The following is a 16,231-nucleotide window of genomic DNA, read 5'->3' on the forward strand; positions in this document are numbered from 1 at the left end:
TGTTTTTTTTAAATTATGTTGTGCTTGGCTTGCTGTTGTCAGACATCAAGAGTATTGTCTTGCCTTTGAAAGCTTGTTTAACTCTATCCCAAGATATCACCCTAAGAAATCCTTGCCTCTCTGTTCAGTTTGGTAACAGATTTAAGATAAACTACACTAAATTGCTTTCAGACTGAAATAAGAGACCCATATGCAAAGGGCTTTGCAAAAGTTTAACTTAGATCTGAAGTTTAGCTTAAACTAGTACTTTTTTAATTTAACTGTGTCAGGGGAGAGTGTCTGACTAGCAAAACAGTGTGAAGGACAAGAACTCTGCCAACAGAGATTTCTGTTAATAATTACAGATCAGTGGTGACTTTTTTGTCCTAAAGGAATATTATAAATGAGACATATTTTGACTGTTTGATTTGCCTTTTGTAAATATTTCAGCCAAATACTAGCCAGCAGACACAAGGGTGTTGCTATTTAGTTTTCCTGGCAAAAAGTGGATAAGTCACCTTTTAAACATTGCATAGTTTCTTGATCTGGCTGCCAAAGTGTTTTTCAATTTTGTTTTTTCTCCCTCCTCCTTATTTGCTCTTATTAGGATCAGATAACATATGAAGAGCTACGTCAGTCACTGAGCAGGTGAAAGGGCTGGTTGGCTGTTGAAAGACAAAATAATTCTGCTGTGTTGAAGAAGCTCATAGCCACTGAGCCTGATCCAAGTTTATTGCCTCAAAGACAACTGGCAAGAAGCTGCACCTGGTTTCATTTGACTTCTTTAAGAAGTATTGCACCTGAAGAAACCTGCAAGGATCTAGATCCCATTTTATCAGAGTCCATACTTTAACCATTGTAAGAGTAAAACATCCAAGGGGATCCTTTTCTCCAGTTCTGCTTACTATCAATGAAGCTATAGCATACATTAAACTGAGCGAGCAGTTTATGTAGAATTTTATAGATGAAATTTGGAAAGCAACTATGTTTTCAAGAAGTTGAGCATTCCTTTTCCCAGCATTATTCTATAAGGAGAAATCCACAAAAGCAGTCTGGAAAAGTGTTATCCACATGCTCTTGCATCACTGAAGGCATTGACATTTGAGCCAGCATAAGTTTGAGAAGCCTCCTTATCATTTTATCAAAAGAAATACTCTTCAGAGGGCAAGTTATTTTAAAGTAACTTGTATGCAAAGAAGTAAAAAACATAAATTTGCAAACCCTTCGTAATGCTGGTGCAGGGAAGTTCTCTTTTAAGGAAGCACTGAATTTTACTGTTTTTAATGTATCTAGAAAGCTGAGCTCAAGTAACTGAAAAGAGAGAAGAAATTATGACTATCAGAAATACAAGCAAAAAGTGGAAGATGCTGTGTGCTATGGTACCAGTGCTATTACTGATTTGAGTTGCTCTTAATTTAGTATGTCCAGACAAGAATCTTCCAGGGGAGGAGAATCTTCCCATTGTTCTAGCATGGATTAGGTGAGGGCTCCCAGTTGACATTTTACCCCAATAACTTTCTAAAAAAAAATGTACTTTTAAACCACTTTTGTGTCACAACAGAAGTTTCAACCAGGCATCTAGGATTTTCAGTTTAGATGTCTAGTTGAAATTCCTGCAACTTGTTAAATATTTGTTTACAGCTTGTTGCCAAGAGGATCTTAGCTTATTAAAGTGATTTTTTTTTTTTTTTTAAATCCAGCTTGTTGGACTCTTGTTATATTTTCGTAGCTTCCTCAGTAGATCAGTGACCTGTTTCACTTTCGCTTGCGGTTATTTTTCAGTTCTTGACGCTTCAGTGTTTGCTTTTAAACACTGGAGAGAACTGAATACAGTTCATATCAGAGATTCTTTTCAGGGCTTAACTAAGCTATGTTGAGTGGTTTCTGCTGTGTTGGGCCATAATCTAGAATCAGGATCATGATTTCCCTGCCTGTCTGAACAAGCTGAAACTGCATTATAAGAAGAAAACACTGTAGTATCTTAAGGCTGACAAAGTAACTACTGAAAGGTATAAGCACAGTGATTTTTTTCACATGTGAAATCTGCTACTTTTCCTTCTGCACATCTTTCCTTCTGAAAAAAATGTTTTTTAAAAAGGGGCATGTTTTGCTAAGCAGAAGAAATACTTGAAGCAAACTTGACTCTAATTGTTACTCCTCATAAAAAAGCCTCTCCTTTCCTTTACTAGAGTTGTTGATGTCTTAGTCAAATGTGTAATAAGTAAAACACATGATTATGGTACACACAGTAACAGGAAAGCTTTTCTGCTGCTTGGTTACCTGCCAAACCACTGAATTCTAAAAATTGGAGATATTTCCAAATGACAAATTGTAACATTGTATTGATTTTTGTTAAACCTGTCTTGTAAGTGTTGGCCTTATTGAATCAATAGCCCTGTACTACAGGGCTTTTTTCTCAGGTTTTCTCAAGAAGGACTATGGCTACTGTATTCTACAGGTTGGAAGAGCTTGTATGGAAACACTAACTAAATATGGCAGGGCTACCATTTGATTGAAATATGTCTGTAAAGGAAGGACCATTCATTCATGCCAATGTAATCTTGAAGGAAATGGAGCTGCCCATTTTTGCTCTTCAGAAGCCTCTGGTCAAAGTATCAAAGGACAGAGCTCGCCTGCTTGAGACCAGGAGTTGCTGACCATTGTTAGCAGAGGAAACGCAGGCTAATGTTGGCTGTGAAGTTGTTTTATAAATAACACATTCTAGTTTTTGACTATAAAAAGAGAGAACCCAAAACAACCTTGACAATAACTTCCCTTTTTAGTTTGTTTTGCAGTAAACAATAATTGACTCATGTGCTACAATTCAGCTGAAAATGACCAGAACAATTTTATAAGTCTCTTCCTTTTCCAGGTATGTGTTGCTTGTGCTAAGGGTCAATTCAGTTGCTGATAATGCAGTTGACCATAGTTTGTTTTTTAATCCAATGTTGCTAAACCCCTGTAGAGTCGTGTCATCCGGCCCATGAGGCTCCCTGACCTGCAGGTCAGGAGAATTGATGGGAGGGGAGTGGTAGCAACATTAACTGCTTCTAGAACTGTGGCAATTAGCATTGCCATGGCTCTTCCACTGCCAAATTTTTGGACCTCTAGAAAGCCCTGTGGTTTGGGTAACATAGCCCTCCCGCATGCTCTGTGGCTGAATCTGGTGTGCAAGGTTGCACTGGCATGCTGGATCACATCTGTGGACTCACCCTGCCCCCTAACCCCACACTGGGTCCAACCTGTGGATGAGATCTCATGCATAGGATCTGGCCCGTGGATAAGTGCAGCATTCCTCATCCATAGTGCAGGGCTACAGAGGCTGAATACCACTGGTTTAATCTAAAAGAAATGCTGTTCTTTTTTGAAAGTGGCACTTAACACTTAAGGATATTTTATCCCACGTGTTAGTTACTAATCTTCAAAAACAGAAATTCTTTTGAACTACCAGTACAACCCTGGTGGCATAAAAGTGAGGTGCCTATCAAAGTCAGAAGAGGTACTTAGACAGCTGTGTGACTAATAGCCCATCCAACTGGCTTAGTTAAGGTATACCAGTTTCTGTATTCAGTGGCACACCAAGGTATCCATTTACAAACAAGACAGCTGGAAGAAATAGACACAAGTTTCACCTATTCTGCTAGCATGCACCAGCACCAGAGGTCTGTACTGACTGAAAGTTATTTTTTCCTAAATGTGAACTAGCCTATCAAGCTTATTATGGGTGCAACATAATCAAGAGTGAAAAATTATAGGGATTGCCATTAAGAATGGTCATTTGCAGTAAAAAAAATAAAATGCTTTTGTAGATATGGAAACTGGCGCTTAGCCTATTTGTAGACAAAGGCCACTGTTTGTGGTGGCAACTGTACTTATGCTGAGTTAAACCAGTGATAGCTGGGATTCTCTGTGTTTGGCATGAAATCTACGATGCTGTGTGTCTGGGTCATGGTCAACAGATCCCTTTATGAAGATAACAATTTCAGGTAAAAAAAACCCCAACCTAATCCAATACCTTGCTCAAGGTAAGATTGTCTCAGTCAAGTGTTTGTGTAACCTGCTCTTAAAAACAACAAAAGATGGAGATTCCACAACTTTTCTGGGCAACCTGTTCCAGTGCTTGGCCACTATCATAATGATACATTTTCCTAATATCCAACCTAAATTTCTACTGCTGCAACTTAAGATCACTGCTCCTAATCCTGCCTTCTGTGGCCAGAAGAGAGGCTATCTCCATTCTTTTTTAAATCATCCTTCAGGTATTTGAAGACTCTTCAAATTCTCCTTCGGTCCTCTCTTCGCCAGACTGAACAATCCCATTTCATCCATCCTTCATAAATAATATTTTCCAGGCCTCTAATCAATTTTGCTGTTCTTTGCTGGACAGCTTCCAATCTGTCAACATCTTTCTTTTGTTTTAGATTTGAAAGGAACACTTCTATTAATACAACCTAGCACAGGTTGGCTCATACTGTTTCTGGTCCCCTGTGATCCCTGCCCTCTCCTTCCTCTACACCTTAGTCCTCTTCTGCAGTACTGCCAATCTTTCCCCAGTCTGTACTTTTAATGCAGTTGTTTCATCCCAAGTACAGGATTCTGCACTCTTCTTGAATTTCATGAGATTGATTTTGGACCATTTGTTCAGTTTATCAAGACCATTCTGAATCCTAGCCCTGTGCTCCAGTGTCTGGAACTCTAGCCAAGGTGGTGCACTCAGTCCCATCCTCTGAAACATTACTGAAATGTTAAGCAATACTGGAATCAGGATAGAGCCCTGGGAATCCCCACTTCATACTTCCTTCCAGTTGGGCATTGAACTGTTGCTGACTACATCATACTTAACCATGATGATCCAAAACCAGTTTTGTATCTACCTTCCAGTACTTTCATCTAATCTGTTTTCTTAGTTTAGAAATGAGAACACAATGGAAGGTAGTGTCAAAAGCCTTGCTAAAATCAGGGTATAACACATCTATTGCTCTTCTTCCATGTACAGAGCCTGTCACAATATCATAAAAAGTAATCAAGTTGGTCAGGTGCAACTTGCTCTTGATAAATCTATGCTGGCTATTCCTGATCAATCAGCTTATTCTTGTCCAAGTACTTGGACTCCTTGATGACTTATCCCGGTATGGAGGTCAGTGACTGTTCTGTAATGCCATGCAGCCTCCTTTATTTTCCCCTTTTAACTTTATTAATTAATCCAACTTATCAAATCACAGACTTAGCATTTGAAGATGTATTCAATCCCCTAAAATATACATAAAGGCAGAGATTTATCTTTCATCAACAGTGCTCCCTTAACCTAAGTTAGTGTCTTGCAGCAGTGACAGCGTGGGCTGGAGCTAGGGCAGAGCAGGCAAGGGTGTGCAGGCAGTGGACTGTGGCTCTGTCCCAGCTCCAGACCATGCTGTCACTGCTGCAAGATCCCAGCCTCAGAGCAGCTCCACACCCTGCCAGCACTTCTGGGGCCAGTCTCCATGGAAGCCCTGGCCCTGCCATTGCTGGGGCCTCCGTAGAAACCAGCTGCAGTGACCTTAGCAGGGGGTGCCGGAAAAATGGAGTCCAGCTGCCAGCTGGATCTGCAATTTTGCCCACTCCTGCTTTAGACTGTTACCTCCTGATCCCCAGACATCAGTAAAAACATCAAGTTTGTATTAGCCTCAAGAGCTTTTCCTCCCTTTCTTCATGTTTATTTGCCTTCTGTGTTCGTATTTGGAGGTGGAAAGAAGGATAAGTACCAATAACTAAACTTTGCAGTTGCAACACCCAAACCTAAATAAAGTTTCTAATATCTAATGTGTTTCTCACATCTGTGCCTCATTTGGCACAGTACTGAAAGAAGAGGAAGGATGGAAACAGAAGAATAGTAGAGAATGACATGCCAGGTCAAACATTGTAAACCACCTCTAGTGTGATCACATCTTTCTGCTGCTTGGTTCTTTTCATGTGTCTTCTTGCTGCTCCACATTCCCAACAAGAGTCTGCTTATGGGACTTTTGCACGCTGTAGCTTGGCTCCAGATTTGAGTGTTAATGGATGTGGGAGAATGTTTCTGCAGCCAGTTATCTCCTTTTATAAGTGAGATTCACAGTTATGGTTCTCCATATCTCCAACAGTGCGAAGTACAAAAGTTCAGAAGATCAGAGTCCAGCCCCTCACCCAAAGGGCAGGAACTCAGCTGGGGTCATAGGATCTCAGCAAGATAAGCGTCCAATTTGCTCTTGAAGGTGTTCAATATAGGTGCTTCAACCACCTCCAATGGCAGGCTATTTCAGACCTTGGGGGCTCAGACAGTAAAGAAATTCTTCCTTATGTCCAGCCTGAAATGGTCCTGCAGGAGTTTATAACCATTCAAGCTCATGAACAAATATTCCCCTAGATCCTGGTGGTGGTCACCTCTGATAAACTTATAGGTGGCCATCAGATCACCCCCGCACCTGCATTTTTCCAGGCAAGTCCTATAGTTCTCATCCTGTCATCATAAAGTCTGTTTTCCTGGCCTCTGATCATGGACTCTACTGCTGTAATTAGGAACTATACTGAAAGCAAAGCACCTGCACTGCTGCTTGATGCTAGCTTAAGCTACTGTCCTCTTTGAGTCACTTAATCCACATTACTTGTATATGCATATTAAATAAGTGCATCACATTCTGGGCAGTCATCCCCAGTACAGTGATCTCCTGCTAGGCTCCTTGCATGGCAGTATTTTTCTTGTTGTGAGTTGTGGGATATTGTAATTTATGATTAAAATACATTTCCTGTCAGTCTGGGAGCTCTATCTCAGTGCTCATTTGGCTTTTGTGACCCAGCACTTTTACTTTTTCCAGACTGTGGTCCAGCAGCTTAGCAAAATTGCAGCAATTCTTCTATCATCACCAAGAACAGGTGTTGTGAGTCTTAGCAACAGAACAAAAAATCACCTTAATTCTCAGGTATGATCATGTCTCCTGGCTAATCTGTACCTTCAAGTCCAAATTGCTTTGAACTTGACACTGGAGTCCTGTAGCAATATAGGTGCAGGGAGAGCGGGAAACAGAGTTATTGCTGTATGAACTTTTCCTGGAATAGCCTCACAATGAGATGTTGTTTCTGGACTCTGCCAGCTGGCACTGACTCACGAGAGGCTAATTCTGCATGTCTGTAATGAACAGCAGTGGCAACAGAGCTTCAAGAGGCTAGAGGTCTCTTTCCTGGAGATCTAGGCAGACCTCAGTAAGAGCTCTGCTCAGCCCAGAGAAACACCTGTAGGTCACTGGTGCATGCAAACTTGGGGCTGCTGCTATTTGCTTTAGATCAATAGCTAACTAGCTGGGTGTTTGCAGGGTACCCACAAAGGTGCACACTGCTATGAAGCAGGTGGTACCCCTCAGGCCTGAGTTTGGCAATGAGCATGTTGATGACTTGATTTTTGAGGTCCCTGAATTGTTTTAGGCCACATATAGGTTTTGTTTACACCTTCCCCTCTCCCTGAGTTCAAGAAACTTCTTCATTCACCAAAATTAATCAGTCTTGAAAGGTCATGTTAGAATCTCTTACAAACACTGGCTTCTTTTCTGCAATGCAAAAAATGCCAGACATTAATGTAGTAATGTCTGTTTAAATAGCCTTCATGTTCCTTTTGTGATCCAGGGAAACGTAGGGCCTTGTTAAACCTTATGCTGGGAGCCACAGAACTTGATTCAGGTTAGCACTAGCTTGAGTTTGGAGCCACACTTTAGGCCACCAGGGGTTTAGTGGACTGACAGGTAAGAATCCTCCCCTCCAATTCCAGTCATCTCCCCTAAGACTCCTCTAGTTCCACCTCTACCCCCAAGCTCTTCTTCAAAAAGCTGGAAAAATATGAAGATCTACAGCCAATCAAAAGTTGTTAGGCAAAATTAAGGTAACTAGGACATTTATTGAACAAGTGGAATTGTAAGAGATTACTTAATGAGCCTCCCTACCCCAGGCATATTGCAAGTGAATACTTAAACTGTAGCACTTAAGAGTAGTAGAGTTAAAACATTATGACATCCAGCAAGAGCCATCTCTCCCATTGTTAAAAATACATTCCCTTACTTAAGATGCAAAATTAAAAATAGGTTTGGACCTTTAAATTCCACTAACAAGGAAGAAGTTTATTTAACCAGTCAAAGCTTTCACACCGAGCAGTATGCCAACTATTGGTCACAGGCCCACAGTAAAGTTAATTCTCCTGGTTAGTGAGCTTTTGTAGCAAGATTACAATCAATGGCAGGATTTTACACTTGTTAAGCACATCCACAGATAAAGGACCTATATTTTCAAAGTGACTGATTATGCTAGATACCAGAGATTAAGCTACACTAGCAACCCATCATGCTCCACTAGCAGAGCTTTTCCAGTGCCTCCAAGGGGTCCTGGAAGACTGAAAGAGTCACTAATCTTAAAAACAGAGGCTGAACTTGACTGATGTTAGCCAGGCTTACATAATGATAAATCACTCTACCAACACCACGAGGTTATCTTCAGTTGATATGAAGCAAGAGCTAGGACCTTTCAGAGTATTTTTAGGAACTTAAGTAGTACCTGAAATAGAGTAGGTGCCTAACTCCATTGCTTTTCAGGCTTGGCCCTTATATCATAAGGGTAGTTATTAGATAAACGAAAAGGTACAGTACTAATGCAAGAGATAAGCAAGCTGTTCTTCAGCATAATCCAATAAGGCATTTTTGCAGAGACAAAGAAATACCGGGGTTCTTAATTATTAGAAGCAGAAATGTAGGGTTAGAAAGATAGTGGCATGGCCCACTCTGGCAAGATGCCTAGTCCTTTCCATCCCTTCACACTTGAAGTTTCTCCACGTTTAAAAAGGCTACAGCAGTGGTCTCCAACCTTTGAAGTAGGGGAGATCATCTTTGGCATTTAAAAGCAACCCAAGTTCTATCATGCACCACCTCCCCACCACCCAGCAGGTAAGTCTGTGGGGAGGGAAGGGCAGAGAGAGAGAGGCAGAAAAGTTTATTTGGAGGCATGCCTCCCTGCAGGTAAGTCCCATCCAGCCAGGGCCCCACACTCAGCTTATCCCTGCTCCTGCCTCTGTGGCACTATCCTTCACTGCAGGGGCCTTGATCTGGCTCCCAACCCTTCTTTCCCCCATGAACTGACCTGCTGGGTTGGGGTGCAAGCATACAGGCACTCAGCCCCCCCCACCCCCACCCCACCTCAGCCTTGGATCTACTCCAAGATCTACCAGTGACTACTGGGCTACAGAAATTGCTGTGTGCCTACCCAACTTTGCATTAGACTGATGGCTGCTAACTTACCCCTCTTTTCAGGAGGATGCCCAGCCATCCATATGACTCAATGGATGGGATAGACAGTGCATACATGAATATTCAGTTACACAACATTCAACATTTAAAAATAAAACAAAAAGCCATGCACCAAAAAAAAAAAAGGAAGGAAAAAAACAACCACCAGAACAACAAAACCCCACCCCAACCAAACTGGGAGAACAAGTCAGCTACCTTAGGTTACCAACACTTTGTGCAGTAAGATATGGGGGGGGGGGTTGTTTCAAGAGTGCCATGCTAATCCGCTCTAAAGCTTCCCATTGGAAAAACTAATAAGATGACTTAAGTAGTCAAATAAACAACATTGTTACAACAAGTTGAGTCCATGGTACTCCAAAGGAGTGGAGTAGAACTTTAGCTACCTGATCTTCCTCTCCCCAAGGTTCACTCAGTGTGCGACCGGCACGCCATCAGGGAGCCTTACAGGGTCTCTGCTAGGACAGCTGCTTGAGCAGCTTCCCAAGAAAGTTTCCCAAGAAAACTAACTATCCAGATCAGTGGTGCTAGTAGCTACCCAAGATAACAAGTATTCTACTAGTATTTTAAAATCTCCACTCTGCTTAAGCTGTGATTTCAGTTACTCAGAAGTGCAGCAAAATATTCTTTTGCTTACAGTACTTTAGTGCAAGCAGCTAACTGTGTGGCAGAACATAACTAGGTGTGTGTGTCAGCTTGGCTATTAATTTAGACAAAAGCAAATCTCACTAGTTAATTCTATTTTAGATTAATGGCCTGAAGTATAACAATAATATTAAGTTCCACAATTAAAATAAAGTGTTGTTAGTTTTAAAATCAGCATGATTTACTATCAAATATAAGCTTGCAACATGACAAAGCAACTAAGCTGTGAACGTGAGTACACTCTCAATGACCATGCTAAAGCCAAAAGTGCATCTTGAGAATCTCAGGAAGGAAGAGTAAATTCACAAAAGACAGAAAGTTGTTTTTTTAGTACAAGATCTGCTAACACCTGCCAAAAAAGAAAATTCTGTAACAATGGTGAGTCTTATACACTTAAGAAAATAGTTAAACAAGATATAGATTATACAAATGAAGCTGAAGACTTATAGAAGTGTTACAGCTGGTGCCAGTCTACTCTAATTTGTCGTAGAGGTCTTTGTTTTAGGATATACTGATGTACTCTTGTAGATTGTTGTATACTGAATAATTCAAATATGCATCTTTAGCAGGAGATGCCTTGTACCACCTGCTTCAGAGCAACGTTCTTGACATATCCAGAGTTTTTGGTCACCAGAAGTTCACTCTTGTTTCACATCACCCTTTAAGTGCCTTTTCATACGCGAGTACGGACTGATTGTATCATCCATCACAAAATCATAGAGCACTTTTAGCCAAGAATTATATTGTGGCAGGTTGTCATAGTATTCAGCTGCTATTTGCTTCACCTAAGGCAAAAATAAAGAGAAACAAATGTAAATAAATAGGAAGTTTCCCCAAGACACATCTGCTAGTGCTTTTTGAAGCCAACCTGGATCCCCTTTCAGCAATCCAGAGTAAGAGATTCACTTTAAACTGACTGGAGAAAGTATTACCCCTAATTCTATACACTTCAAGCCTTGAAGAGCATTAGGAATTAACAACATACGCACTTTAATTATGTGATGTGCACCCCCCCCACACACACACACACACTCCAAACACAAGCAAGTGATGAGAAACATTCAGATTTTGCTAGTTCCCCAAATTTAAGCAAAGGCAATTTGTGGTGAGCAAGAATTTCACTGGACAGATTCAGGCTTCCATGCATACTGTGAGAAAGTGCCATTTAGGGGAACATAAATCAAACATGTTAACTTTAACATCCCTCCCAAGATCTGACAATTCTGTTGAGTTTTGTATGCCTGTTAATTGCTCTGCTATTCAACTAGGACATCATCCAGGTCCCAGTCCAAATAGCAAAGGTAGTTTTGCAATGCAATTTGAAGCATTTTTCCAAGGGGAAAGGTGGTCTTGCACCAGAAAGCCCCTTCTGCACTAAGCCAGCTATACTTCTGGTTCAGGAGACAATGGAAGTAGAGCAGGCATAGTGCATTTCACTGCCCACAGTACTGATCTGTGGAAGTACAGACATACCTTTGGAGCCCTAAACTAGGGATGGTTAAAACTAGACTCACTGAAGACAGACTAAAGTGTAGCAATCCATTAGGAATATGTATCAGTGCATCCTTCTGGAGTCTTTAAAGATGTTATCTTATTTCAGAAGCTAAAGAAATAGGAATTTCCCTTATGCACACTTAAGGAGGCTATTAAGAATCTCATGGGATCCTGTTATTGTGCAGGTTTTTTTTTCCATTTGCTGTTTTTCCTAACCTAAATGGGCTTAAGTTAAGAGTTACTCCAGTTAGTTAAGTAACATGGTCAAAAGCCCATTTATGGTAATAGTCTAAGAAATCTGCAAGGATATATTGTAGAACTGATCGCCACATTCTAGGCTTGTGAAACACCCACACTTCCACTTCAGGAAAAGGTGCTTTGACATAAAGATCTGTAAACCCTGCAAGTAATGCAACCGTCCATTACTTTCCACCGATGAAGCTGCAGCACATGCATTACGTCTTAAGCTTTCAGATGCAGCTCTATATAAATAGCACATCTCATGGGGCAGCATAGATAGCTAAACTAGCCATCATATTGATCATATTAAAAAGCTTTAGAGCAGGGGTTGGCAGCCCCTGAGCACATGTGCCAGAGCATGGCACACAAGGCTATTCCACTCAGCACACCACAGCTCGCTCCCAGCTCTGAGCAGCTGCTGCCAGCCATGAAACTGGGCTGCTTGCAGTGGGGAGGCTACAAGCAGCTTGGCTTCATGGCTGACTGCACTGGGCTCAAGCCACAGCCAGGCTCTGTGGTGGCCGCAACTGGACATGTGCCTCAGGGCACAGGACAGAAATGAAGCTGGGTCAGCTCAGCACACCCCCTCCAGGCATATATGCAGCCACCATCAACAAGGGGCCAGTCCCTTGTTAACACCCCCCACCCAAGGTCCATCTCTGGCATGCCAAATTGAGGCATGGGTCAGAGTTGGGGTGTTTTTGGCATTCTGGCCAAAAATGCTGCCAACCCCTGCTGTAGAGTTCCCTTGCAGGATGATTTAATCAAGAACTTGGAAACTCCCCACCTCACTGAGGAATAGACATGTTTAGTTGTGGCTTGTTAATAGGAAGCAACTAAATAGCCAATAAGCATCTCTAGTCTGAAGGGGCAGATGAAAGCTTCATATGGCAATTTTCATCCCAAGAAAGCTGGGTTGGCTCTGCTGGAAAACCTGCAGCTTACCTGCACTACAGAAAGGATAAGCATCAGCAGTGAAGTCGCACAGAAGTCTGTGGTAGCAAGAAGGTTGCCAAACCCTGTTCTGGAGAGTACTATACTGATCTTTATTGAAGAATCTGCAACCTACAGCATCTTATTTCGACCAGAGTTTAGGCAAGAATATTTATATTACCTTTAAGCTCAAACCACCCCCACCCCCCAAACACACACATGCCACACCCCTGTCCCCACCTCCACCCACACACACCCCTCCACTTACCAATGGAAGGCTCTTGCCAGGAATATTAGGAAAGTCATGGTGTTCATTGTGATAGCCAGCATTAAAAGTAAGCAAGTTGAGTGGCCCATAATAGGAATAAGTCTCATGCCCCTTTAGAAACATGTAGTGTTCAGCTATGAAGTGTCCTGAAATAGGGTGCAGTCCCAGTCCAAGCACTGAACCTGCCAGCATGTAACACAGTGACTTTATTCCCCAGAAGTAATATATCAAAACATCAAAACAGAGCTGGGCTAACACGTTGATGATTTCCAGTCGAGAAATAGGTTTGGGATTGATGCAGAGAGGTCGAATGGCATAGAAGAGGGGTTGAAAAACAATCCAGATGAACTTCCTAAAACGAGTACAGAAAAACCAGCCCTCAAAGTCAGTTGGAATATCCACGTCAATGCCATCCCCTCCCAGGTAGCGATGATGATCCATGTGGTATCTCTTGAAAGATATGGAGTATGGGAGGCCAAGAGGAAGATTGGCAAATATTCCAAACCATCGATTCCACATTGCTTTGCAGTTGCCAAAAGCACTGTTGTGGGAGATCTCGTGAATAGCTAGAGTCATTGAATGACTAATACAGCTCCCAAACACGTAAGCCCAGAATATAACCCATTTCCAGTCCACGTCTTTAACTAGATAAAATGCTATCAACTGTGCAAGAACCATCAGTACAACTATCCAGATCAAGTGCCGGTCTGGCTTCATCAAGGCTTTTATCTCCGGATGTTTTGCTGTTGTGGCCAAAAGAAAAAAAAAAAAAAGTTAAATACAAAAGAGGGAAAAAAGTTGCAACGAAAAAGCTTAGTGAAAAAACTAGAGACCTGCTCCAGTCATATTTCCAATTATTTGGATTCTATTAGGAATAAATATTCCACCAGAATATGGACAAAACAAGTCAAAGCAAGCAGGGACTTAACCAGTAAAGAGACAACATGTAGAAAGAACTACGTCTATCCCCGCAGTACATACAAGCTAAACTTAGGGCTGTTTCATGTAGGCCAAGTTGTTCCAGCTCACCGTTCACTTAATTTAGGGTAGTTGCAGGCACATTTATGCCAGTTGGGATTACTATTAGCTATTTCAGAGTCTGTCACAGTTAAGGCTGCTCAATTAATCGTTCGCAATTAGAACACTTGTATCAGAGAGTCAGGCAAACATGCTTGTAGTGGAGGAAGATGGAGAAATCCTTCAGTTGCACCTGCTGAAGGAGGCATTCAATCTAAAACACAAGTATTTCTTAGAAGTGCTTCACATGACTTGGGTCCAGAGGTCAAAGAACTCCATTAAGAGCAATGTGAAGAGAGGAGTGAGACAAGCACAAATGGTCACACAAGAGCATCTGTGACTCCTGAAGGAACTGTTTGGTGGAGCCAACAGACCCAAGCCAAGAGGGAAAACACCCCAGAAGTACTTTTTTCAAAACCAGCATGTCCTCAACTGGGAGCTAGACAAACTGCCCACACCCCGAGGGCCAGTACTGACCAACTGCTCTAGGTTCTGGCTCTGCACTAGGAGGGGGACAACCTTTTCAGCAGGCCTACCATAACCCTAGCCCCCCACTCCCTGGCCCTGGGCGCACAGGACCCAGGCACACGCGTGGCATAGTTGGACGCCACCCTTTAAGCCATGCAGCGAGGGAGCGGACCCAGCCGGGGCGAGGCGTTTGAGCGGCCAGAGCAGAGACCCCCCCCGATCTCCTGGCCCCGAGCAAGGAAGGACAACTCGCCGAGGAAGCGGGCAGGTCAGCGCCTCCCTCCCCAGACGCCGCCGGGAGAGAGCCAGAGTGGAGGCCGCCGCGCGGGGATGCCCCACCCCGGGACACCCACAGGCCGCCATCTTACGGCGCTGCCCGCAGCCGCGGCGCACGTCCCCGACCCAGCGCACGGCAGACCCAGGGCACTGCGGGCCCGAGGCCGCGGCGCTCACCCAGGATTTCCTTGCGGCGGTCGGCGTGAGGCTGGTCCGTGTACACCCACTCGAAATCCTCGCGCGCCACTGTGTTCCCCATAGTAACTGTGCCCAAACTGCCACACCTCTACCCGGAGCCCCCCACCACCAAGTCCCCCCTTTTCTACCACTGACGAGGGAAGGGGCAGGGCCCCTTACAGGCCCCGCCGCGCCCCTTGGCTCGTTGCTGATTGGCTGCTGCAAACCCGCAACGTTCGGGTCTTTCCCTTTTGCTTTAGTTGCTTCCGGACGCGTTCGTCCACCACTTCCTGACGGCACAGCTCGGGCAGCGCTGCACGGTTCTACGGTTCCCTTAGATTAGAAGCGACACGGGTTTGAAAAGGCGGATGACGTGGCTGTCTAACGGGAACCTGGTCAGGGCTTGTTGGGCGGCGTGTGCGAGGGCGGTGTCGTTTATGACGTTGTTGGACCAACTGCCTGTCCCCACCCCCTCCCCCCCAGCCCCTAATGGCCCCCGCCTGGCACGTTGCTAGGGGCGGGGTCAGCCTTCGCTCAGTTGGGCCCGTGTTTCGGAGCCCCGCCCAGTGCTGCTTCCCCTCCCCCACCCCGCCCACGTGGGCAGGTAGCCGTGGAGTAGGAAGGAGAGAAATCCCTCGAGCCGGGGGATGGGGAGAACGAGTAAAGGAGTAAACTGGTGCGGTTAGAGTCGCGAGACTCTTCCCCACAGACTGGCCGAGGGCTGCTCTCCACCTCAAGGCTCTCCTCTTAAAGTCAAGTCTCCCCTCCAACTCAAAGCTCTCTTGTGAGATTCAGGGCTTTCCCCCTTAGTCTCTCCCCTCCAACTCAAGGCTCCTGTCAGTAGGGTTGCCCCGGAGTCTCCAGGGATTAGACCTAAATCTCCAGGAGGCTGCTGAGAGTCACCGGGATATCAAGGATAGGGCCTTCATTCATATAAATGTTAACTGTTAAATTTGCTTTGTACAGTAGTCCAGTAGTTTGTTTAAATATAAGGTGCATTTTCCTTCCTCATTTAAAGTCTACACACCGAAATCCATACCTGATATACACAAGCACATGGGCATGTTTGTGTTGTGTGTTGTAGGCATGCTGACCTTCCAGAAAAACTCCCAGAATAGTTTCAGAGTTGGCAACCCTACCTGTCAGACCCAAGGCTCCACTCCTTATAGTCAAGGCTTTCCTCCAGTTACGGCGCCCTGCCTCAGAGTCAAGACTCCCCTCAAACTCAAGGCTTCCCACCTCAGACCCAAGGCTCCCCTCCTTAGATTTAATGCTTCCCTCCAATCAAGGCTCCCTGGTGCCCAGTCAAGGCTCCCCCCCAATTCAAGGCTCCTCTTCTTAGACTCAAGGCTCCCCACCCCAGACTAAAGGCTCCTCTCAGACTCCAGGCTCCCCTACGATTCAGGGCTCCCCGCCTCAGACTCAAGACTCCCTCAGGTAA

The 16,231-nt window shown here is 43.9% G+C and overlaps 2 protein-coding genes across 3 annotated transcripts in view; one reads left to right on the forward strand and one right to left on the reverse strand.

Annotated features, from left to right (window-relative positions):
- Positions 1 to 8,897, forward strand: part of NVL (nuclear VCP like) — a 72,097-nt gene extending 63,200 nt beyond the window's left edge. For both annotated transcript variants that reach the window (XM_090048023.1, XM_090048033.1), the window contains exon 23: positions 587 to 8,897. In XM_090048023.1, coding sequence (XP_089904149.1) covers positions 587 to 631 — 45 coding nt within the window. In that variant the 3' untranslated portion in view covers positions 632 to 8,897. The remainder of the gene's footprint in view (positions 1 to 586) is intronic.
- DEGS1 (delta 4-desaturase, sphingolipid 1) lies at positions 8,079 to 15,011 on the reverse strand. The gene is made up of 3 exons (XM_090048055.1): positions 14,791 to 15,011; positions 12,853 to 13,595; positions 8,079 to 10,702 (listed from the first exon to the last, which is right to left on the reverse strand). The coding sequence occupies exons 1-3, from the start codon at positions 14,870 to 14,872 to the stop codon at positions 10,556 to 10,558; spliced, it is 972 nt and encodes a 323-aa protein (XP_089904181.1). The 5' UTR covers positions 14,873 to 15,011; the 3' UTR covers positions 8,079 to 10,555.
- Positions 15,012 to 16,231: the final 1,220 nt, after the last annotated feature.

The sequence above is a fragment of the Crocodylus siamensis genome, chromosome 1, assembly GCF_052110815.1.
Source record: "Crocodylus siamensis isolate JL-2025a chromosome 1, ASM5211081v1, whole genome shotgun sequence".
Lineage (NCBI taxonomy): Eukaryota > Metazoa > Chordata > Crocodylia > Crocodylidae > Crocodylus > Crocodylus siamensis.

Excerpts from the sequence above, each read along its gene's own strand:
- DEGS1 (XM_090048055.1), bottom strand. The coding sequence starts at position 14,872 with ATGGGGAACACAGTGGCGCGCGAGGATTTCGAGTGGGTGTACACGGAC. Across the intron at positions 13,596-14,790 it reads CCGCCGCAAGGAAATCCTGG|CAAAACATCCGGAGATAAAA; the intron begins GTGAGCGCCGCG and ends TGGCCACAACAG. Across the intron at positions 10,703-12,852 it reads CTGGCAAGAGCCTTCCATTG|GTGAAGCAAATAGCAGCTGA; the intron begins GTAAGTGGAGGG and ends TTTTTGCCTTAG.